Source organism: Lampris incognitus, chromosome 8, assembly GCF_029633865.1.
Source record: "Lampris incognitus isolate fLamInc1 chromosome 8, fLamInc1.hap2, whole genome shotgun sequence".
In the NCBI taxonomy this organism is placed as follows: Eukaryota; Metazoa; Chordata; class Actinopteri; order Lampriformes; family Lampridae; genus Lampris; species Lampris incognitus.
In genome coordinates, this window is record NC_079218.1 from 12408235 (window position 1) to 12433673 (window position 25439).

Genomic DNA, 25439 nt, shown 5'->3' on the forward strand with positions numbered 1-25439 from the left:
CGGGCAGGTCGCTTGTTTACGCCGGCTCCGAGATTCACTTTGTCCCTGTCGCAGCAGCACAGCCACGTTGTCATACATCCGAGTTGCCAGCGTTAATACCCCAACCGAACTGTTCTTATCCCCGAATATGAGCCGAGCGGGTATAAATCGCTTATTATGGCCCAGATCTGAACCTGCCTGGTGGAACAAGTCAGCGTGTCTGAGCATCTGGGTGTGCCCACCATGACACCTTGTGGGCCGACTAGGTTTTTTTTTTTAAATGTATTGATAACGACCAGTTGTGGTGCTGCAAAACTAGTCATGGACTTCAGAGGTTGCCCCCCCCCTTCCCCCCCAGAGATTCAGCCGAGCCGGTGCAGATCATAATGTGCTTCATTTGCCGAGTATGAGTTTGCCCATGCAGCTGACTTCGTGTGACGCTCACACGAAACTAACAGGATAACACACATTAAACCGTGGGAAATATCAGTCTCGGAGAAACTTAGGAAAGAAATAGCTCTATTCTGTACAAGGAGCAAAAAGCAGAGCTGTCAATATCACACGGGAGAACTCTGCAAATTGTGGGTCTCAACTCTACATCACATTTAACAAGAAGCATTAGTGGGACTATTCACGGAGCATTTTATTAGCAACACTATACTACTACTACTACTACTACTACTACTACCACTACTACTACTACTACTACTAATAATAATAATAACTTTATTTAAATAGCACTTTTCTAAAAAAAATGTTACAAAGTGCTTTACAAAAAAAAACCCAGACAAGGTAAAAATAAGAGTAAGACCAAATAAGTAAAAATAAAAATAAAAACAGTGGGTAGGGCCTCCCTTTGCTCTCAAAACAGCCTCAATTCGTCATGGAATGGATTCCACAAGATGTTGGAAATATTCCTTTGAGACTGGTCCATGATGACATGATCACGTCATGCAATTTCTACAGATTTGTCAGCCGCACACTCATCCTGTGAATCTCCCGTTCTACCACACCCCAAAGGTGTTCCACTGGATTCAGATCCAGTGACTAGGAAAGCCACGGAAGAACACTGAACTCATTGGCATGTTCATGAAACCAGTTTGAGATGACGTTTGCTTTGTGAAATGGTGCATTATCATAATGGAAGTAGCCATTAGATGATGGATAAATTGTGGACATGAAGGGATGCACACGGTCAGCAACAACACTCAAATAGGCTGTGGCAGTCGAGTGTTGATTGATTGGTATTAACAGGCCCAAAGTGTGCCAATAAAACATTCCCCACACCATTACACCACTGCCACCAGCCTGGACTGTTGACATAATGCAGGTTGGGGCCACGGTTTCATGCTGTTGGCGCAAAGTTCTGACCCTACCATCTGTGTGCCTCAGCAGAAATTGAAATTCATCAGACCAGGCTACATTTTTCCAGCCTTCGGCTGTTTGGTTTTGGTGAGCCTGTGCCCACTGCAACCTCAGCTTTCTGTTCTTGGCTGACAGAAGTGGAATCCGACATGGTCTTCTGCTTTTGTAGCCCTTCCACCTCAAGGTTTGATGTGTTGTGCATTCTGAGACACTTTTCTGCTCACCGCAGCTGGGAGAGCTTGGTCTGCTGCATCCTGTGGACCCAGGGACCACGGCCCTGCCTGGAGCTGTGCCCAAAGAGGTAACACCGAGGGTGGTCTGACAGGACGCGGAAGCGGGGCAGGCTAAGCTAACTGCTAGCCCATACAGACTGGCAGTTCCGACCGACAGTCATCCTGGCTTGTGTTAATTCTCCAGGACAAAATTTGTTCACATGCGCAAGTGCATGAAATGAAATGGCAGTGTTTCTGATACTCATCATTCTGTCCGACACTCTCTTCACCTCCAACACACTCTTGACATACTTTTCCTTCAGAATTACCCCTACCCAATTTCTCCTCCCATCCACACCATGATAGAAGCGTTTGAACCTACCTCCAATGCTCCTGGCCTATCTCCCCTCCCACCTGGTCTCTTGCACACACAGTATATCTACCCTCTCTCCATATCAGCCAGCTCTCTCCCTTTACCATTCATGGACTTGCACCCATGCCTGTCGCGCCACACACACACACACACACACACACACACACACACACACACACACACACACACACACACACACACACACACACACACACACACACACACACACACACACACACACAGGCTGTGATGGTCCGGCCGGGGACGCCCTTCCCGAAGGAAGGGGGCAATATAACGATAACGGATAAATAGACTTGCTTACCCTTTAGTCGACTGGTTAACGTTGTCGCCCGCGGTGCGGAATACGTGAGTTCGCGTCCCGGCTGTGACGGTCCGGCCGAGCTCCCCACCGAATTCGCTACAATATATTCACATATAAATTTGTTAAAAGAAACGCTCAAAGGGAGGGGAAGTGCTCAACAAATAAGGAGCAAAATAATCCGGTGAGTCAAGTAAATTCTTTATGAGACAGTACAAGCCTGTTTCATGCCACGAGCAATCATCAGCTGTCAATAAAGCTACTCGGGAAAGGACAGACCGTTTACCGCTCGTCATACACATCACGTGTACAACGTCCAATGGGGAAGGGAGAGGTGCGCCATTCAAAATTCAAAAACACGTGATCGCTAACGGTTCAAAGGGGGGGTATTTGTCTATTGGCATGATTTATTTATAATTACTAAATGAATCTTGCACATGCACATGCATAAAAATCGGTTGTCAGTCAACAAGTCAAACAGACTGACGAATGGATGACGTTGCTGATTAGTGAGCCACTGTAGCAGCAGTGTTGTCAACCAGCACTTGCTACCATCAACGTTACCGTTGGCCTAACATGATATTTAACATCCTGTGACTTTACAACTCATTAATAACTGCTTGATTTTCGAGTAACAAAAGATCTGAGATGAGTATTAATCTTACTACTACTGCTACTTTCGGCTGCTCCCGTTAGGGGGCGCCACAGCGGATCATCCGTTTCCACTTCTTCCTGTCTTCTGCATCTTCCTCGGTCACACCAGCCACCTGCATGTCCTCCCTCACCACATCCATAAACCTCCTCTTTGGCCTTCCTCTTTTCCTCTTCCCTGGCAGCTCCATATTCAGCATCGTTCTCCCAATATTTCTCCTCCACACATGTCCAAGCCATCTCAGTGCATACCTCCACCTCTCCAGGCTCTCCTCAACCTGCACCCTACTCTCGCTACAGATCACAATGTCAATCTGCGAACATCATCGTCCATGGAGACTCCTGCCTGATCTTGTGCGTCAACCTGTCCATCCCCATTGCAAACCAAAAAGGGCTCGGAGCCGATCCAACGACAGGGTGGACATTTTGAGCTTCAGTTAGCATATTAGCTTACAGCAAACTGTGACTAGCTAACTAGCTAGTCTGGTTTTTGAAGAGAATTCGTTATAGTTAAACTTACACGTTTTGAAAATATTGTATTCTAATCACTTCCGGCATATTTCACGCTGACAGGGTGGACATGTTAAGCTCGGGCGGAGCAAGTGGCAAACTTATAAAAAGAAAAACGGTCAATAGGAAAGTCAGCTAGTCTACATATGGCCCAACACAAGAGGGCCAAACTCCTCAGGACAAGACTCAGCAGTCTAGCTACACCTAAAGGAGAAGACACACTCCTTCCAGGACAGCAACCTACACATTTTTGGACAGGGGAGATAGATGGTTTGAAAGAGGGGTGAAGGAAGCCATCTACGCCAAACTGGAAAAGCCACCCCTCAACAGAAGAGGAGGTCCGCGACACCACCTATCTCCCACTCACAATGCCGTCCTTGCATCTCTACCCAGGAGACTCAAGAAGCTTAGCCTCCAAGAACAACAGTCGGCCACTAACGGCTCCAACCACTCTCATGACCACTGAATGGAGCACTGACGAAGTCGAAACCAACACCCCCAACGACCGTCGCTGCTTAACATCGAATCACAAAGAGCCACGGCCATCAATAGCTCTGATAACGACTCCGAAGAGGATAAATTCTGAGTCTCATCACCAGCCAGTCAGACTAGCTTGGTCTAGCCAGAAAGGCACGAACTGAGGAAGCCTCTTGGATGAGAGGCGAAACGTCTTCACGGATAAATACCAAGTCCAGCTGCGCTCGATTCAATTCCTTTGGATGGGAAAGTCAGCCATCACTCACCTCAGCAGTTGAATTTCCCGCCACTGAAGAGAGAGAGAGAGAGAGAGAGGGGGGGGGGGGGGACTGTCGCCGTGACGTCACTAGAGTGGACGGCCTATTCTTAAAGGGGTAGATTCCCCAATATGACAGGGTGGACAACCATTTTTTTTAGATTTATTTCTGATTTTTCCGTCCCCTCCCAATTTAGTGGCCAATCGATCCCTGTTGTAGTTCAAACACCCACCCTCGCACTGCACGCGTTCGCCAACTGCGTCTCTCCGGCCGGCAGCAGTCTCGAAGGAGACGCCTCGCCAATTTCGTGACGGGGCGACTCCAGGCCGAACCGCCGCCCCCTCCCACACACCCAGACGCGCTCATGTGACGAACACAAGCCGACTCCGCCCCCCTCCCGAAGACAACGCTGCCAATTGTTGCCGCTTCATCGAGTCCGGCCATAGCCGGATCTGACCAGACCGGGGCGCGAACCCCCGTGCCCAGTGGGCAACTGCATCGACACAAAGCCGACGCTTAGACCGCTACACCACCGCGGACCCCACAGCCATTTTAGGGACACACACAAACTCTTATTTTTTAATATTTATTAGAATATGATTTTATTACCAAATGATCAATGAACTTCGGTAATATCTCATTTAACAAAATAATAATATGAAAGCAAACATTTTAAATTTTATGATTTGACTATATTTTACTCACATTGAAATTGAATGAGCAGTTCATGGGACATAGCAAAACAGCATGCATCCTCTTACACAAAACTGAAAAAATCTAGAAAATGTATCTAAAGAGTTAAGTAATGCTTTTTCATTAATCTAAAAACTTGTCCAAATATAACAAACCCTTTCATAGTCATTTTTGTGTTAAATTAACACGGCAAATGAATTATTTATGTACAGGACACCAAAAGGCACCCTACAGCGATATTGACCCCCAAAATGACAAATTTGCAATAGCACCAGAACATAGCAGCAGAGCATCAAAGTGGCTTCAACTGTTCATCGAAATCTACATTGACTTATGAATATGAACAGGAATGTATGCAAATAAATATGTACCGCCAGTAAAAAGTGTGCTGTATAGTTAAAGGGTTGAAAGGTGACTACAGGCAAATGGTACTGAGAGTAGGTGCTTAAGTTAGCAGTAATGTATGTATGTACAGTTGATAGAAAATGAATATACCCGTTGAACAATCTTCACATTTAGCTGACCAATATCCTGGAATTAAAATGCAGTAAATCTGTATTTTTTTTCCTACTAATCTACACACAATACTTAGCAATTTTCAAGTGAAAATTTAATTATAAAATATTCCCAACATTAATTAAAGTTAAGTCCATCATTAAGAAGAGGAAAGCACATGGCACCACCCACAGTCTGCCAAATCAGGGCATCCATCGAAACTAGATGACTGGGAGAAAAGACAATTACCTAGAGAGGACACCAAGAATCCAATGGCAACCTTGAAAGACCTCCAGTGTTTTATGACCAGCAGAGAACATGTGCATCACACAACAATATCAAAATGTTGCACACATTTGGCCTGTATTGGAGGGTGGCAAGAATAAAACCATTCCCAAAAAAAGGTCCATCTGGAGTCCCATTTGTTTTTTGCACACAAAAAAAAAAAACATCTGGAGAAACCTGAAACAAACTGGCAGAAAGTTTTGTGGTCAGATGAAAACAAAATAGAGCCTTTTTGGCATGTATGTCAAATGTTATGTTTGGCAAAAACCCAACACAGCCCATCACCAAAACACCATCCCCATTGTGAAGCACAGTGGTGGAAGCATAATGTTGTGGTGATGTTTCTCATCTGCAGGAACCGGGGGACATGTTAAGATTGAACGGGCCAAGTAGAGGGAGATTTTAGAGAAGAACCTGATGGAGTCTGCAAAAAGTCTGAAAATGGGTCAGATTTACCCAAAGCACAAGGCCAAAGCTACCATGGAGTTGCTTGCAAAGAAGACGAAGAATAGAAACAAGAGGAACAAGATGGATGTTCTGGAGTGGCCAAATCAAAGCCCCAATCTGTATCCGATTGAAAATCTTTGGAATGACCTTGGAGGTTGCCGTCCATCAGCAAAAACTAGTTAGCCTCTCCCATATCTAACAGTTCTGCAAAGAGGATTGGGGGAAGATGTCCACATCCAGCTGTGCCCATCTTGTGGAGAGCTACCCAAAAGACTGGTAGCTGTAGTTGCTGCCACTGGTGCTTCCACCAAGTAGTGACTCAGGGGGTTGTATACTTGAAAAATTGTTGCAACAATCAAATGCTCTTTTGTCCCCCAAATCAAAATGTTTAATGTATTCACATGGCATCTACTGTATTTTTGATCAAAGCAAAATAAGTCCCATTTAAATCCATGAAATTTAGACCCACAAGGAAAAAACATTGAAGGGGGTACATTCATTTTCTGTCCACTGGATGTAAGGTGGTGCCACATGGAAGAGAGGATAATCACAACATAAATTGCAATTGCCATTTAGAAGTTATTTTATACAGGTACTCAATGTTATAAAACGTGAAAGAAAAAAAAAACTAGCTTTAACCCTCCCCACTTTGGGGAACTCCACATTAAACGCCTGAAACTTGATTTTGTTTTAAATTTTTAAAAATTGTAATGAAGCGAGTTATATGTAGAGTACCAACTTTCACTAAAAGTATACCGTATTTGCAAAAGAGGGAAATGAAGTAACAAAAAACAGGATTGAGACACCAACATCTTTATTAAATTTTGTTCTTCCACACGTTTCAATATTGAAATTGCAAAAAAAAAAAGACAATTGAGACAAAAGGTAGACAATAAAAAAAGAAGAAAAAAGACAGCCTTTAGCAGGTAAAAAAACCAAGTTAAGAGGGGAGGCAGGTTGGAATCTGATCCAGAACGAGTTAGAAAATGCCAGTCAGTTATCAAAAGGGAGGATGTGTGCAGCGAACGACAGACAACAGGACTGAGTAATTACAATGGAGGGCAACCAAAACATTCACATGACTTTAATAGATGCCAAAATTTAGTTATTCTAACTAGTGCAGTTCCTTTGACTATAAATAAATAAATAAATAAACCCAAAATCAACCAGTGAAACAGTGCTCAAACAAATCTCTTAATGCACCCTGTGCTATAAGTGGAACAGGAGGACGGTGGCATCACAGGAGTCTTAAAAAAAAGTGCTGATTGTGCATTTATACGCGTGTATGTACACACACACACACACTTGTGGTGGGCGCGACTGCCAACCTTCAGAGCATTACTGCTGACCCCTCGCAACAGCGTTCATGTTGGGGTCGGCACGCTTTCCTGGGTGGTCCAGAACCCAACTGGAATTCATCAACCGTCACGGCAATGATGGGGATCTAGGACCAGCGATGACTTAAGTGTCATCCTAACTCATCACAACAGTCTTAAAAAGACAAATACACACACACACCGAGTGTCATTAGCCTCACTACTAGAAGACAACAGTAGGGTTTTCACATTCACATGAGACTCCACGAGAGCTGGTTGGTAACCGCAGGAACCTGCTGGTCATCGGGGGTGTGGCCTACAAGCACGAACGGTATACATTAGGGATTTAAACATTCTATTACATTACCATGTATGTGGTTGTCATTGTTCTTCAGTTACAATTATGGTTTTAAACAGAGGATTTCTTCTGTTTAAAAAAACAAACAACAACACAACCAACCTTGAGCATGATCCGCCTCAAATGGGAAGCGTAGCCAGCTCATCAAGTTTTCATCAGCAGTCAACTGGCTCCTAAAGGAGTAACTCAGGTCTGTCGAGGAATGAGGAGGGTGAAGGCTGGACTGAGGCACCTGTGAGAAATTCTCGTTTTGAATATTCGGGTACAACCAATCGATCAACGCACACATCGTCCCAGCACCAGTTTCACCAGAGCAAAGTTACAGAGGCCTTGCGTACAGTTCAAGACTTGTTTTGGAAGGCAAACTAAATGATCCAAATTCACCGGAGGGATCAATACGGTTTCAACATTTTGATGTGACTAGATTGCTGCAGCACAGAGTGTAGATATACACCATCAGTGAGGATTATGACGTTCAACTGAATACAGTGCTTGTAAGGTCACGCCTATGCATCAACTCAGCCCAACTTCCCTGCAAATCTGTTCAATAAGAGTGTGCTATGTCCAGCTATTCATGTTAGAGGTATTTGGGGGGGAAGGAAAAACAAAAAAAAAAAGGAATGCTCAGTGCTCCAAAGGCCAGCAAGGAAAAAAACAAAATCTCTATCAAAATTGAACTAAGGGGGAATTGGTGTGCAAAACTTTTTTTTCCCCCATAGCAAGACCCAATGGTTCTGCGCTTGCAAATAAACCATTCAGCTGGCATTTCTTTAGTACAGTTTTGTATAGAATGGTTCTGAACTGTGCCAATTTCTGGATTTTCAGCTTTGTTTGAGAACCGCAGTCGGATCAGGTTATCCTAGTTTTTTTTTTTTTTTTACTTTTTCCTACTGCAGAAGAAAGACGACATACATAATTCAATAGAACTATAATCTAATTGTTAGGATTTTGCAGGTACTTGTGAAAATGTTGGTTAAGAAAAATTGTTAACGCTAGGCTAATAAAAAGTACTAACAATCAGCTTGAGCACAGGAGTATTTCTCTTCTTTTGAGAGGAGCTGCTAGCGATCCAGCAACTGCGCTATGCTAGGCTAAGTGCAATATACCATCAAACTACATGCACAGACAAAAAAAAAATCCATGGGTTTGTCTGGCTATGTAAAATCTCTGGAAACCAAATTATCCTCAAGTTTGATGACGTTCTTCAATTTCTGCTGTAGGACCACCTCCCTTCACAGGCAGGAGGTTTTGTGTGTCTAATCTTACCAGGGAGGCGTATCGTGGCTTCCTGGGTAAGGAAAGGTCCAGGGTTCCTGCAGTGGATGGAGGGGAGATGGAGAAGGCCTTATAATTTGGTGGAGTTCCTCCTCTCAGCATATCCCCCTCTCCTCCTCCATCTTCACACATCTCAGAGGTCATCTTTGCCAGTTGACTCTGCCTATAAGGACAAGAATGCATAATTTTCCCGTCCATTTTCCTCAATTAGTATTTTAGTTAAAGCTACAATTATGAAAATTTACTTGCAAACAAATCTCAATTTTGAAACTTTCCATTGCTGGTATATTTAAGAGAGCTAATCTTCCAATATGCACGCTATGAAAAGCTTTTTTGTTGCTCATTTCGATGTACGACTTTCCTGGGGAAAATGACACAGCACATAAGGGTTTTTATAACTTCACCACAGAAACTAAACGTGGAAGGGGGGTGGGTGCACATGTGAAAGAAGTCGTTTTGGCTAATGAGTAGATATGACTGACCAAGCTGGTAGAAGACCTTTACCAACAGATGGTACAACATCAATAAGTAAAACTCAGGTTCAACCAGGTTTTTGTTTGGCGGTGGGGAAGGTGCTGACACAACAGCACTGAGGCTGATTGGCTTATTGTGAATGGATCCCAACATTTAGAGTGCTTAAAAAACACTGCAAATACTAGTGTCAACAGATGTAAAAAAAAAAAAAAACATGACAAATCTTGAGTTGTTTAACTTTTTTTTTGCCACCTACAGATGGTCGACTGGGTCCTGTGTGTCCGAGACCTCTGACTGGGTGTCGACCGGGGGGTCCCAGATGTGCAGTGCTCGTCTCCACAGTCGGACCTGCATGTCCCATGAACGCCGGCTGTACTTCCTGTACTTGTTAGGAGTGGAGGGGTGGAGCTTGGGATCTCTGAGATGCCTAGGGAGGAGACGAGTCAAGTTTGAACCCCTTAAAAATTTCACTGAGCACTCGATGAGTATGTAGAGTTTACATGTATAACACTCCCGTCATGTTCTTCAATGCATCTTTGGGCAAAACCAGACCTTACATATACAGAGTGCTCACTGTGTTAACATGCACAGACCTCTAGGTCCAATGTTAGCAGTAAATACTATATCTCCACAACTTTAACCAGTTGGAATTTGACTTTGCAGAACTGTACTTTTACCCAGCACTCATTTGCCGTGGTTCAACCTTCAACTGGCATGGAGTAAACAAGCTAAAGACGGACTCAAATTAAGTCAAAACAGAAGTTGAGCGACCCCCCCCCCCAAAAAAAACCTTAACTGACAAAAGGAGAATGGAAAAAAAGATAAAAAAGGGGAGAAAGTTAGAAAGTGTACTAAGTGTGAAGTAGTATGTGGTTATTAGTATGGATGAGTGAAAGTATGAACCGCTGTTAAAATGGGACACACGAGGTAGAGGTAGGTGGAGTACTTGTAGCAGGGTCAAAGTATGAAAAAGTAACACTGCATACGTTTATGAAGACCCACATACTTCCATTTGAGCCACCATCTTTGTAATCTGCCCTCTGTGTCATCAGTTTCCTGACACAGAGGGCAGATTACTTCTGAAGCTAGCTAGCTAAATAAATGTTTTTGGGCTATACTCCAACTTTGTTTTCAGTCCTGCTTTCAGTCAATTTGTTCCTACATTTAAATCAACTTTACCATCCACACCTTGAACATCATTAAGCACCCCCCCCCCCCAAATTATACAATATCTGTGCCTGGCTGAGGCTTTGTCTTACTTGGGGATTTGCTGGATGTAGTTCTGGTATCCACTTGTGTTCTTGCCATACTGGATCTGTTTCTGCCGCCTCTTCAGAACCGCTGTGTTGGTCTCCGTGTTGGCTGGGTCCAGGAGGCGGGGGTACCAGCGGCCCACCTGTGGTCTTGGAGGTGAAAGTGTACAGGTGAAAGGAACGCAACCCACCGTAAATCATAGAGACATTTGACAATTCCTGAAAAACCACATTGTACCATTTAAAATTAAGTCGTTTTCCTTGCGGTTTAAATAACCAGTGTTTAAAAAGGATACCCATCAGTTCCAACACTTTTGAGGAGCACCTGAACCTGGCTAACACATCCTCAGTAGAGGAGGTAGAGTCTGAAGACTCGGGGGAAGCCCCACTCGTATCCCTGGCAGAGGACTCCGAGGTAACTAAGAAGCTTCTCGGTGGCAAGGTGCCGGGTGTGGATGAGATTCGCCCAGAGATGCTGAAGGCTCTGGACATTGTTGGGCTGTCTTGGCTGACATGCTTCTGCAGTGTCGCATGGAGGTCAGGAACAGTACCTGTGGAGTGGCAGACTGGGGTGGTGGTTCCCATAGTTAAAAAATGGGACCAGAGGGTACGCTCCAATTATCGGGGCATCACATTGTTCAGTCACACTGGGAAAGTATACTCTAGGGTGCTGGAAAGGAGGCTCCGACCGATAGTCGAACCTCGGATTCAGGAGGAACAATGTGGATTCCGTCATGGCTGTGGAAGAACAGACCAACTTTTTACCCTTGTGGAAGTGCTGAGGGAGGCATGGGCATTTGACCCACTAGTCTACATGCGTTTGTGGACTTGGAAGGCTTACGACCATGTCCCAGGGCACTCTGTGGGGGGCACTGCAGGACTATGGGGTACAGGGGCAGTTTCTACAAGCCATCCGGTCCTCATATAACCAAAGTGAGAGCTGTGTCTGCATTCTCGGCACAGAGTCAAATGTGTTTTTGGTGGGTGTCGGACTCCGCCAAGGTTGTCTCTTGTGTCCGATTCAGTTTGTGATATTCATGGACAGGATCTCAAGGTACAGCCAAGGCGATGAGTGTGTCCATTTTGGAAACCTCAGAATTGCATCTCTGCTCTTTGCAGATGATGTGATTTTGTTGGCTTCATCAGAACGTGACCTCCAGTGTGCACTGGGGTGGTTTGCAGCCGAGTGTGAAATTGCTGGGATGAGAGTCAGCACCTCCAAGTCTGAGGCCATGGTTCTCTACCGGAAAACGGTGGATTGCTTCCTCTGGGTTGGGGAGAAGTTGTTGCATCAAGTGAAGGAGTTCAAGTATCTTGTGGTCTTGTTCACAAGTGAGGGTAGGATGGAGCGGGAGATTGACAGGCGGATTCGTACAGCATCAGCAGTAATGCGGACATTGTACCGGACCGTTGTGATGAAGAGGGAGCTGAGCCGGAAGGCAAAGCTCTCAATTTAGCAGTCAATCTTCATTCCAACCCTCATCTATTAGCTTTGGGTAGTGACCAAAAGGCTGAGATCGCAGATACAAGTGACTGAAATGAGTTTCCGCCATAGGGTGTCTGGGCTCAGCCTTAGAAATAGGGTGAGGAGCTCAGACAGCTAGAGGGAGGTCAGAGTTGAGCCGCTGCTCCTTTGCATTGAAAGGAGCCAGTTGAGGTGGTTCGGGCATCTGGTTAGGATGCCTCTTGGGCACCTTCCTTTGGAGGTTTTCTGGGCACATCCAACTTGGAGGAGACCCCGGGGTAGACCCAGAACTTGCTGGAGGGACTACATGTCCAATCTGGCCTGGGAACGCCTTGGGATCCCCCAGGAGGAGCTGGAGGGCATTGCTTGGGAGAGGGACATCTGGAGTGCCCTACTTAGCTTGCTGCCACTACAACCCAACCCCGGAGAAGTGGCTCATGATGAGATGGGATGAAATGAATTTTGGATCATCGTCGGTTACCACCAACCGATACCCATTCTATCTATAACATTGATTCCTTTACTGTCACTTTCCTGGACTTCTGATTTGCCGTTTATCAGTGAATACTACAATACAGAAATAAAAAATAAACTGCAGATTTTTATCCACAGTTTATTTTTTGTTTCTCATTCAGAAGGCCTAGTTGGCTGAGCAAGCAGAGCGTCATGATGATATGGCAGCATCTATGAAGGCGGTCACAGAGAATGGAGAGGAGCTGTCATACGAGGAGAGAAACCTGTTTTCCGTGGCTTACAAAAATGTGGTCGGAGCCAGATGGTCGGTGCTGAGAGCCATTTTCAGCATTAGACAGAAAACAGAGGCTGGCGACAAGAAGCTGCAGATGGTCAACGAATATTGAGAAAAGATGGAATCTGAGCTGCAAGATATCTGTAAGAACGTATTGGAACTGCTGGACAAATCAAGAACTCCACAAACGTCAAAAGCAACATGTATTACCTAAAGTTGAAAGGAGACTATTATAGATACCTTGTTGAAGTTGCCTCTGGAGCAGACAAAAAAAATGGACCCCACACATCCCATCCACCTGGGTCTGGCCCTCAATTTTTCCATCTTTTATTACGAGATCCTTGACTCTCCTACAAAAGCCTGCAAACTGGCCAAGCAGGCATTTGACGAAGCTATTTCTGAGCTGGACAAGCTGAACGAGGAGTCCTACAAAGACAGCACTCTCATCATGCATCTCCTCAGAGACAATCTGACATTGTGGACATCTGACAATGCTGCTGAGGAGGGCAAGGGTGGAGGGGGAGGAGGAGAAGGTGGTGAGAATCAATCCATCCATTATCCAAGCTGCTTATCCTAATCGGGGTCACGGGATGCTGGAGCCTATCCCAGCAGTCATTGGGCGGCAGGTGGGGAGATACCCTGGACAGGCTGCCAGGCCCTCACGGGGGTAACACACATGTTCACACCTAGGGACAATTTAGTATAGCTAATTCACCTGACCTACATGTCTTTGGACTGTGGGCGGAAACTGGAGCACCTGGAGGAAACCCACGCAGACATGGGGAGAACGTGAAAACTCCACACAGAGGAAGACCCCCAAGGTTGGACAACCCTGGGGTTCGAACCCAGGATCTTCTTGCTGTGAGGTGACTGCACTAACCACTGCGCCACCGTGTCGGGTTGCGAGAATCAGAATTAAAAAAAAAAGTTGGTGTACTCCAAACATAGGAGAAAATATTTTTTACACATCCTTCATTCCTTATTGTGCCACTTAAAACATTCTAGCATTTCTTTTCACAATGCTGATTTGGGAAACAAAGATACTGGAGATAAGAGAATCCCTCCATTCCTTTGGTTTGTGTTTGTCCTGGCCTTCCATATGCACAGTTTCTGCTTTAGAAAAGCATTAACAGCTTTAACTTTGTATCACAATCTTAGTTCAAACTAGAAGGCAAAGAAATGCATCATGCATGCTCTCATTTAACATCTGGAAACCTAAGTCCCATCGACTCTTTAATAGAGTTGAAAATGTTAGAGTTAACAACCAGTATTCTCAACCCCTTTTTAGTGTGTCTACACAGCTGTGGTACGATTACAGCTGCTGCAAGCCCAACTTGATCCATATACATTTGTTTGATAATGCAGGGAGTGCCGGTGTCATGGGCTGGCTGCTGTTAAAATTATGCTGTTATAATGTTGTTAAGCGCTTTGGGTGTCTTAAAAAGCACTATATAAATATAATAATAATGATTATTATCATTATTATTATACTCCATTAGCAGCGATAACATTGAGCAGTCTTCTGTGTGTCTCTGAAACACAAGACAAATTGGTGCAAAAAAAGTGTCTTCCTTTGACGCCACTGATGGACAGTCCATGAATCTGAAAACTACAACCCCCTACATACTGGTTTTCTGCTACCTTCGGTAGACTACAGAGAAATTATTGTGCAAGAAAATGCATACAATGTTACATATAGCTTTGTGACAAGCACCACCTAAGGCCATACAAAGACACCCATTCACTGAATTCTGCACAATTTCAGCGGCGTTTCAGAAACATACAGAAGACACGGACTGTATCTAGAAAGACAAATATGTGACCGCAGAGCTGCTAACCTTTTGACACGGTCCATATCATCTGTCCCAACGGCAACACTGGTGGTGGACACTTTGAGAATACAGCGTTCAAGGATGGACGACCTGATGAGACATTGCACATGTCATGGCAACAAGATCTTGCCTGGATATAGCACTCACTGGTATTGAGTTATTAAAGCTTATTCACAGCCTGGAAAATCACGACAGTCCTCCAGTGCAAACTGGCAGTAAAGCACGAGTCATTTGAAGATATAACGCTAACCATCACATCCAATGTGCACCAAACAAACATTCCGAAGGATAACATGCTGGAGTTAACTACCTGCGAGGCTTGTTTGTGAGATATCCCCTTTCTCCACACAGACTACTCCTAGAGGGAGTAGATGGGGCCCAGGCAGCATTACTGGAACAATGTAGGGTACACAAGTTAGCTCAAAAGTAAAAAAAAAAAAAAAAATCATCAAATCATAAAATGTGCCCTTTATTCAAATGCACCTTATAGTTACAGTTCTATCAATAAATATTTATAGTGACATCAAGGGAATCCATTCCTAACCCTGCAAGTATTATTGCCATACTCAACACAGTAATGTTGAGAGTAGTGGATCGACCCACAACCAGCGGGTCGGGCAGGTTCGGGCTTACTAGAAAATAACAGGTTCAGGTGGGTCGGGTCAAAAAAGTGACAAAGCAGCATCCCAAGTAAGTTATAAATAACTTACAGAAATATTGTGCAATAGGCTAGGCTGTGCATTGAGCCAAAGATCTAATGGTGGAAGTTGAAGAAGGAAGACTGTTGTGTGGAGTTCAGGGAGGAGTTAAGACAGGCACTGAGTGGTAGTAAAGAGTTGCCGGATGGCTGGGTAAGCACTGCAGAAATAGTGAGGGAGACAGCTAGGAAGGTACTTGGTGGGTCATCAGGACAGGGGAAGGAAGACAAGGAGACTTTGTGGTGGGATGAGGAAGTACAGTACAAAGTATACAGAGGAAGAGGTTGGCAAAGAAGAAGTAGGATAGTCAGGGAGATGAAGAAAGTAGACAGGAGTACAAGGAGATGCAGCGTAAAGCAAAGAGAGAGGTGGCAAAGGCAAAAAGGCGTATGGTGAGTTGTATGAGAGGTTAGACACTAAGGAAAGAGAAGAGGACTTGTACCGATTGGCTAGACAGAGGGACCGAGCTGGGAAGGACGTGCAGCAGGTTAGGGCGATCAAGGATGGAGATGGAAATGTGCTGACAAGCGAGGAGAGTGTGCTGAGAAGGTAGAAGGAGTACTCTGAGGCACTGATGAATGAAGAAAATGAGAGAGAGAGAAGGTTGGATGATGTGGGGGATAGTGAATCAGGAAGTGCGGTGGATTAGCAAGGAGGAAGTGAGGGCAGCTATGACAACAATGAAGAGTGGAAAGGCGATTGGTCCAGATGACATACCTGTGGAGGCATAGAGGTGTTTAGGAGAGATGGCAGTGGAGTTTTTAACTAGATTGTTTAACACAATCTTAGAAAGTGAGAGGATGCCTGAGGAGTAGAGAAGCAGCATACCGGTACGGATTTTCAAGAATAAGGGCGATGTGCAGAACTGTAGCAACTACAGAGGTATTAAGTTGATCAGCCACAGCATGAAGATATGGGAAAGAGTAATAGAAGCTAGGTTAAGAGGAGAGGTGATGATTAGTGAGCAGCAGTATGGTTTTATGCCACGAAAGAGCACCACAGATGCGATTTTTTTCATTTGAGAATGTTGACTGAGAAGTATAGAGAAGGCCAGAAGGAGTTACATTGTGTCTTTGTGGATTTAGAGAAAGCATATGACAGGGTGCCAAGAGAGGAGGTGTGGTATTGATGGGGGAGTTGGGAGTTGCAGAGAAGTATATAGGAGTGGTGCAGGATATGTATGAGGGAAGTGTGACAATGGTGAGGTGTGTGGTTGGAATGACAGATGGGTTCAAGGTGGAGGTGGGATTACATCAAGGATCGGCTCTGAGCCCTTTCTTGTTTGCAATGGTGATGGACAGGTTGACGAACGAGATCAGGCAGGGGTCTCTGTAGACGATGATGTTCGCGGATGACATTGTGATCTGTAGCGAGAGTAGGGTGCAGGTGGAGGAGAGCCTGGAGAGGTGGAGGTATGCACTGGAGAGAAGAGGAATGAAAGTCAGTAGGAGCAAGATGGAATACCTATGCGTGAATGAGAGGGAGGACAGCGGAATGGTGAGGATGCAAGGAGTAGAGGTGACAAAGGCGTATGAGTTTAAGTACTTGGGGTCAACTGTCCAAAGTAACGCGGAGCGCAGGAGAGAGGTGAAGAAGAGAGTGCAGGCAGGGTGGAGCGGGTGGAGAAGAGTGTCAGGAGTGATTTTCAACAGAAGGGTACCAGCAAGAGTTAAAGGGAAAGTTTACAAGATGGTTGTGAGACCAGCTATGTTATATGGTTTGGAGACAGTGGCACTGACAAAAAGACAGGAGGTGGAGCTGGAGGTGGCAGAGTTGAAGATGCTAAGATTTTCATTGGGAGTGACGGAGGAGGACAGGACTAGGAATGATTATATTAGAGGGACAGCTCAGGTTGGACGGTTTGGAGACAAAGCAAGACAGGCAAGATTGAGATGACTTGGACATGTGTGGAGGAGAGATGCTGGGGAAAATATTGGGAGAGGGAAGCTGAATATGGAGCTGTCAGGGAAGAGGAAAAGAAGAAGGCCAAAAGAGGAGGTTTATGGATGTGGTGAGGGAGGACATGCAGGTGGCTGGTGTGACAGAGGAAGATGCAGAGGACAGGAAGAGATGGAAACAGATGATCCGCTGTGGCGCCCCCTAACGGGAGCAGCCGAAAAGTAGTAGTAGTTGTAGTAGGCTAGGCATTGCTAGTCCACCTTTTGTCACTCGCTCTCAAACACACACATGCATGCACACACGCAGCTTTATCATTGGTTTGCAATTGTGGTTTTGGTCAATGCATGTGTTTAGGCTTCACCTGAAAAGTGTTTTCCCCAATTACTACCCGTAGCTTTTGTTCACATTGCCAAAAACTTTTTTCAGAAAGAAGTTACCACAGACGATATGGTGGACTTAAGTCAGAGAACTGAAAAAAAGTTAAATATTCTAAATTAAATAGGCTATGCCTTGCAATCAGTGTATTATGATGGGCAAACAGCCCAAAAAGTCAAGTCAATTTTATTTGTATAGCCCAATATCACAAATTTGCCTCAAGAGGCTTTACAGCAACACAACATCCTGTCCTTAGACCCTCGCATCAGATAAGGAACAACTGCCTAAAAAAAACCTTTAACAGGGAGAAAAAAAATAATAAATAGGAAACCTGAGAGAGAGCAGAGGAGGGATCTCTCTCAAGGTGGACAATGTGCAATGGATGTTATGTTTACACAATATCAGAATATAACATTGATAGAGGATAACAGAATTATAAAATATATGATGAGCATGCCAAGCAATGTCCAGACAGCACCAGAACAGCCCAGGACCCAAGCCACATGACCAGCATCAACATGGGGGAGGAAAAAAAAAACAAACTAGTCACACATCTTAGTGAGAGAAGGCTATACCATTAAAACAGGATAACAAAATTATATGGATTTATAAGATATATAAAAAGAAAATTTGATGAGGGGGATGCCAAGCAATGTCCAGGTAGCAACCTCCATCACCATGGAGACCTGGGAGGAGGACAGACTGCACGTGCACACAAGGGAGACTCACATCACACCATTCACACAGAAAGCAGAAGACATCATTCAGAGAGAGAGAAAAGACATGAGAGAAGAGAAAAGGTTGCAATAGTCAATCTATTCGCTATAATCTCGTTGGCAGAACAGTGCTTGGTAAATTCATTGAGACAGAAACTGACCCGCCATGCAGTACAGGTTGTGAAGCACTCAAATTAAAGGCATCTAATTATAGGCTAAGGCAATAAAGAGGAGTTTTAATTTTGGATTTAAAGGACTCAGACTGATTGTCTGATGGCAGCAGGCACATTATTCCACAAGAACGGGGCCCAACAGGCAAAGACCCTACCACCAGCTGACTTCTTTTTAACTTTGGGTCTCACAAGAGCCCTGTATGTTGAGAGCGAAGAGCTCGAGATGGAATGTATGGTTTAAGGAGATCAGAGAGGTAAGATGGGGCAAACCCATTTAGGATTTTATAAGTCAGCAGAAGCACCTTGAAGTCTGATCTACCATGGATAAGAAGCCAATGAAGGGAGGCAAGAATTGGTGTAATATGGTCAAATTTTCTAGTTTTACTTAAGATTCTAGCTGCAGCATTCTGAACCAGCTGAAGACTTTCAGTAGTAGCATGTGGGAGACCTGAAAACAGAACATTACAGTAATCAAGTCTGGATGAAACAAATGCATGTATTAGAGTCTCTGTGTCAGCCATGGACAGGAAAGACCAAATTTTAGCCATGTTACGCAAGAGAAAAACGGCGGTCTTGGTGATTTCTTTAATGTGCTTATCGAAGGAAAGGCTGGGATCAAACATCACACCAAGATGTTTGGCTGCCACACTTCGTGAAATCACAGTTGTCGTCTGTTCTTGTTGCGTTATCAAACTGGTGTCTGTCTAATAGGGCCAATGACCAGCATCTTGGTTTTATCCAAATTTAAAAACAGAAAGTTTAGCGGCATCCAATTTTCACAGCAGCCAAGCAGGCCTCTAAATTAATCATTTGAGATGCGAGTATGATCATCAGCCCTCATAGGCACATACAGCTGAGAATCATCAGCATAGCAATGGAAATTTATTCAATAACTACGTATAATTTGGCCAAGAGGTGAAATATAAAGAGAGAAAAGTAGTGGGCCAACAACTGAGCCCTGAGGTACACCATATTCACCGTCAGAGAATTTTGATGTAACATTACTATAGCAGACACAATGTGTTCTTCTAGATAAGTATGACTTAAACCAAGACAGAGCTAAGCCAGAGACACCAAAATTACAATTTAATCCATCTAATAGTATACGTTGATCAATTGTGTGGAAAAACTGCACTGAGGTCCAGTAGTAGAAGCACAGAAGTGGAATCAGAGTCCATAGCTAGTAAAAGATCGTTCACCACTCTGGTCAGAGCAGTTTCAGTGGAGTGACAGGCCCTGAAAGCCAACTGGAAAGGTTCATATAGATGGTTTTCTTCTAAATGGGTCAAAAGTTGTTGATACACTACTCTCTAGTACTTTAGAAAAAAAATGGAAGATTAGAGACTGGTATATAGTTATTAAGTGACCCTGGATCGAGGTGTGGTTTTTAGTAGCGGTTTAACCACAGCCATCTTAAAACTGCTGGGAACAGTGCCAGTAGCAAGTGATAAATTAACAATGTCTAGCATTGTAGGTCCCAGGAAAGGCCAGAGGTCTTTAAAAAGTTTTGCTGGTAAGAGGTCGAGTAGGCAAGTCGTTGGTTTAGAAGCTGACACAAGCTTAGTCAAAGTTTCAAGAGAGATAGTCTCAAAAGCTGTAATAACAGGGACCATCAGTGACTCATTGTATAGACATGAATTTGCTAAGACAGGCTCTGCAGGAGTAGCTGGAGTTGAAGAACTAATTTGGTTTATGATCTCAACTTTATTGCAGAAAAGGTCTAGAAACTCATGGGACGTGAATGGTGAGAAGCTAAAAGACGGACACTTTTTAGTAAGTTTAGATAGTGTCAAAGAGAAATCGAGGGTTATGTTTATTAATGTTGATTACGTGAGCGATACGCTGCTTTTGCAGCAGATAAAGCACACTTGTATTTCAATAAACACTCATGCCAAGATAAGTAAAAAAAAAAAAAACTTCCAATTTTGATTTTTGCCATTTACATTCCAGTCTCATGCAGGCCCGCTTAAGAGCACGTCTCGTCGTTAAACCAGGGTATAGGCCTCTTTGGTCACCTAGCTCTGGTAGTGAGAGGTGCAACTGAATAGAGGAGACTGGAGAGGGTCACATTTAAGTCACTAGTGAAATTTTAAACAGTCACTACAGTAGAAAGAACAAAGACTTCAGGCAGCTGCTGGCCAAATGCAGCTACAGTGGAGGGACCAATGTGGCAATTACATGTGTGCCTACATTAACTGGACAGACCAATAATGCTTCAAATTTCGATGAGAAAATTATCTGACACAGCAGATGTGGTTGGCAAGACTTTCAGATCGAAACAGCTATCCCTTTATATAAAACCAGATCAAGGATGTTACCACTGCAATGAATCGACTCTTGAACAAACTGAGCAAACCCAAAGTATCAACTAGCGTCAGAAAGGCTTTACTTGACTTAGAGGATCAGCAGCCTTATTCAGATGAATACTGAAATCACCAAGAATTAGAATCTCATCAGAATGAGTAACAAGACCCGAGACATTTAAGACCAAATGACATTTGGTCTTAAATGTCTTTTTTTTGTTTGTCATTTTTCGTCATCTTAAATGACATTTAGGAACCAATGTCTCAGGTCTTGTTATTCATACTTGACTCATTCTGTTACTCATACTCGACTCATTCTGTTAGACTGGACTCGACTGTTTCATTAGCCACACGACCAAGGCCGGTGGAATTTGTTTTCGGTTCACATTACTCATATTTGTCTCCAAATTCTTCAAGAAATAGTGAGTAACAGTCAGGAAGTTGATAGAGCGTCACAAAATTTGACTGAGCCGAATCTATTCATGGCTGAGGGCGATGGACCAAGAACAACAGCCTCAAAAGACCGAAATTTAGATTCAAGTCAAGAAGTCAGATTGAAAATAGATTTATATTTTAAGGCAACACCCCCAACTTGTTTATTTGCCTGCGCTACACGGGCGTAAGTATAGTCGGGTAGGGAAGCTTTATTTAAGGGAAGGAAAACATTTGATTTCAGCCATGTTTCACATAACCCAATCATATCAAAACTATGTTTAAGAATCAGATCATTTATTAGTAAGGCTTTGGTAGACAATGATCTGATATTTATGAAGCCAAATTTAAGCATCTTGTGGAAGTGATCAGTAGTAGGCAGAACTTTAGCACTACTAATAGGTGAAATATTAATTGGAATTAGACACCTTATTGACAATTTTGACGACCGACAATGGTCACCTTTTTGATATCATATTTGGTTCTGTAGATTATTAGGTACCTCGTTGTGTATTTCACCACCACCAGTGGTAGGAATAATTATTAGATTATTGTGATTCACACATTTAGGACAGAAGAGCTTGGGAGCAATACAGCAGGGTAGGGAGATGGTGTTAATGTTATAGACCAAGCTGTCAGTCTGATAATCTACACTATGAGAATTTCCCTGACTAAACATATTAATTAAACTACTTGACTCCACATCCACACTAGATTTAAACCTAGCAGGCTCTCTAATCACCTGCAACCTGCTGAATGACACGTCTCTAGTGTCAAACTAAACGTAACAGCTATCTATATTGCTAGACAAAAGAGCGGCGCCGTTCCCAGTAGGGCGAATGCCGTCCACTTTCAGCAGGTGAGGGCGGCCCCAGAAAGAAGGCCAGTTAACACCAAAGCCTGCTCATTACAGTAACGAGCCAGCCAGCGGTTCAATGAGGTTAGCCTACTGTACATCTCACCATTACCCCTCACAAGTAAGGGACCAGAGAATGAATCGATGCCGACATCTTTCTGGCAAACTCAAGTGTTCTGACTAGGCTGGCCTTTGTGAGCTCGGATTGCTTCAGCCTAGCATTATTGGTGCCGACATGAATAACAATGTTGCTGAAAGTAGCGGTGCTGTATGCCTGTGTTCCCCGATTCTCCCTCCGTGACACCAGCACCCTAAGATTATCCTCCATGTGGGAGACTCTGGCCCCGGGTAAACAGTGAACCAAGGCTGGCGAAGCTAACGGAGTCTCCTATCACTGGCGTGCGTTGCTTTACTCAGTCGACAGGAGCGGGAGAAGCACACTGGCCGGTAGGACTACCAACAGGGCTGGTGTGTGGTGAAAACCGGTTTGCAGTCGGGAGAGGTGACTGCAGACCGGGCCACATGACCGATGGCTTGCTCTTGCGAGCCTTCCCATGCCGGCGAACTGAGAAACTCCGGTGCATCTGCCGACGAGGCTGAGCTAGTGCGAACAATAAGCAGGTCTGCTGTCAGGCCCGGGGCTAAGTCCACCTGGAGTGGCCGTCACATCTAACGTAATCCTGGCTGAAAGAAGCTGCTCCAACTCACGGACACGTCTCTCCAATAGAGACAAGTGTAACTACGGAACAGTCACCACACACCATCGTTTTAGCGAGGCTGCTCTGACTGAGCTCGAAGCTAGTAACAATGTAAGAACGCGAAGCTGCCTACTAAACACGAGTCGTACGAGAAAGAAAACTAGAGAATCTAGTGATAAGTAAACCAAGCACAGAAAATAGCTAAATCAGAACAAATGAAGAGGTTAGGGCAGAAAATAGAGGAGAGAGCAAGAAAATACACAGCAGTTATCGATCTCACGAAGGCGGAAGCTGGAAACAGCTGGCAGCGACGTCCATGAACCAACACCGATGACGAAAAACGAAATGGCGCAGCACTGCTCAGTTGCTGTGGCCTGGGCTACACCCTGAGGTTTACGGGTCGGGTTAACTAACGCATACTTTAGCGGGTCGGGCGGGGTGGATTGGCTGGTGGGCGCGGGTATTTAAAATCCCTAACCCGCGCATCACTACTACACAGGAAGTGGCACCAGTAGCCCTGGGAGGCCTGGTGCCAGACCCAGAACCGACATGCTCAGAAGAGGTGAAGCTTGAGGGCCTTGGTAGTGAAGTCATCCATCAGAGGGTTCACTTCCCCGTTATAGGTTTCAAAGCATCTTTGAGCGAAGTATTTAACCGTCAACTCCAGGGGGACTGAACTAGCTGGATTTGTCTTGTACTTTATAGTACTTATATTAGTAACGAATGGACCGGAGACCAAGGCATAACGTTGACCTTTTACCAGGCACATCTTCCAAGTCTCCACACTCGCGCTCATCGCATATCAAAACCTGCTCACTACATCTCCCCCTTTTAAACTGATACTTTCAGGATCTTTACAGAAAAACTAAATCATATGTTAATAAAGCCGGATGCTGATTTTACCAACAAGGCAGGGGAACAGCTGGCACCTTAAACATCTCTGTAAACGTGAGCATATGTAAAAACTGGTTAAATGAACTTCACATTTCACATCTCGTACCTGCTCACTACAGGATTGACCTGTACCCTCACCATCGACTGAAAAAGAGTATTCCCCTTGGGGCTCGAACAAACATTAAAAGAAGCCAAACCAATTGAGCCAAATATCACATGACGTCAGAATAACCCGACTTCACCGTTGCAGACGTCGACGTTCGAGTCTCGTCAACACGCACCGAAATACCGAAACGTTACCTGACCAGGCTGTCATAGATAGAGCTGCAGCCCGGGAGGAGCCATGGTTCTGGGCTGCTGCAGCCTGGAGAGTCCCTGGAGGAGGGGACGGCCTGCAGGTCATCGGGAAGGCTGCTCCACACTGCAGAGGACCACCCTTTGGCACACAAATGCGACCTGGGGCTAAAACAAAAGCTGTGGACAGCAAAGACAGCGCACATAATGTTAACCCAACACAAATTAGTTTGATTAGTGCATGCATGCATCTCGAGGGTTTAACAGCAGATAAGGTCAACGAATGAATGAATGAATGAATGAATGAATGAATGAATGAATGAATGACAACTTGCCAGTCGGCAACAATGTAACGGATAAAGACTTGAGTGGCTGAGAGAGGGCTGTTTGAGCAAATCACTAGTGAATGATAATTTTCCAAAAGCCAGGCTCGGGAGGTCAGTCAAATCATCAGTTAGAAACCAGCAAACGTGTGTTATCTTCAGCTGCAAAAGTTTTTTTGTTGCTTTTCGGCCCGTAAATAAAGAAATGTTTAGACGGCCACTGCACTTATTTCCAACCGAGTCCATTTCACATCGATTTCAAACGTTTATACATTTCAAATCCGATTTGAAGGCCCCCCCCCCAAAAAAGAAGGTCCCAGTCAAGTGTGACGAGGCAATTCGGTCAAGGGCTGTGGTTGTTTTTCTTTAGTTAATAACGGTAATAATAATAATAATAATAATAATAATACTCTGTCAGTTATTTGGCGCTGTCAGAATTAACGTGATTTGGCCACACACTTCGCACGTCTTCCGTTTTTAAAAAGTCTTGCTTAGACTACGACCACCTGCCATTAGAACCAAGCCATACTAATTGTTACAACAAATAAAGGAATAATAAAAAACACGTGCGGTTTTTAAAGTGATCTACCTATATAAGATGACCTGCTAAAAAAAACAAACAAAAACAAAACAACTTGTCATCCATCCATTATCCCCTATCCCAGCAGCGTGCTCTCGATTAACTCGAGGAGTCGCCGGAGGATACAATGTTGCGGCTGCCGGTAAAATAAAAGGCACTTCTACCACACGTTACAGTTGTTACTTCTGCGGGTTCCTAAAACACGCCACATCGGCGAGTCACGAAACTTGTTCGACCTCTTGTTATTCTCTTATGAGCACTAAAACGAGGGCTCTGCAAACCACCCGGTGGCAGAAGTATGAGTGAGCCGGGTGGCGTTCAAAAATCACACAGACCACAAACTAAAAACAACATTTGTGACGACCTTGGCTTCATCAGCGGGCTGTGAGCTGCAGTTTCCATCTCGCGCTCGCC

At 44.4% G+C, this 25439-nt stretch overlaps 1 protein-coding gene and 1 pseudogene across 1 annotated transcript; one reads left to right on the plus strand and one right to left on the minus strand.

Moving 5' to 3' along the window:
* Positions 1-7630: 7630 nt before the first annotated feature.
* Positions 7631-25236, minus strand: slbp2 (stem-loop binding protein 2). Its single transcript, XM_056285245.1, has 10 exons — positions 25209-25236; positions 24129-24249; positions 23215-23235; positions 15095-15142; positions 14791-14874; positions 10746-10889; positions 9743-9913; positions 9004-9175; positions 7840-7969; positions 7631-7695 (listed from the first exon to the last, which is right to left on the minus strand). The coding sequence occupies exons 1-10, from the start codon at positions 25234-25236 to the stop codon at positions 7631-7633; spliced, it is 984 nt and encodes a 327-aa protein (XP_056141220.1).
* Positions 11585-14309, plus strand: LOC130116577 (14-3-3 protein beta/alpha-like; annotated as a pseudogene).
* Positions 25237-25439: the final 203 nt, after the last annotated feature.

What these genes read in the sequence shown, in the direction of transcription:
- slbp2 (XM_056285245.1), bottom strand. Translation starts at nt 25,236, where the DNA reads ATGTGGCGTGTTTTAGGAACCCGCAGAA. An exon ending in TACATCCAGCAAATCCCCAA is followed by an intron (nt 9,914 to 10,745) that starts GTAAGACAAAGC and finishes TCTCCTCCCTAG; the next exon opens with GCATCTCAGAGATCCCAAGC. An exon ending in CAGGACCCAGTCGACCATCT is followed by an intron (nt 9,176 to 9,742) that starts GTAGGTGGCAAA and finishes TTGTCCTTATAG; the next exon opens with GCAGAGTCAACTGGCAAAGA.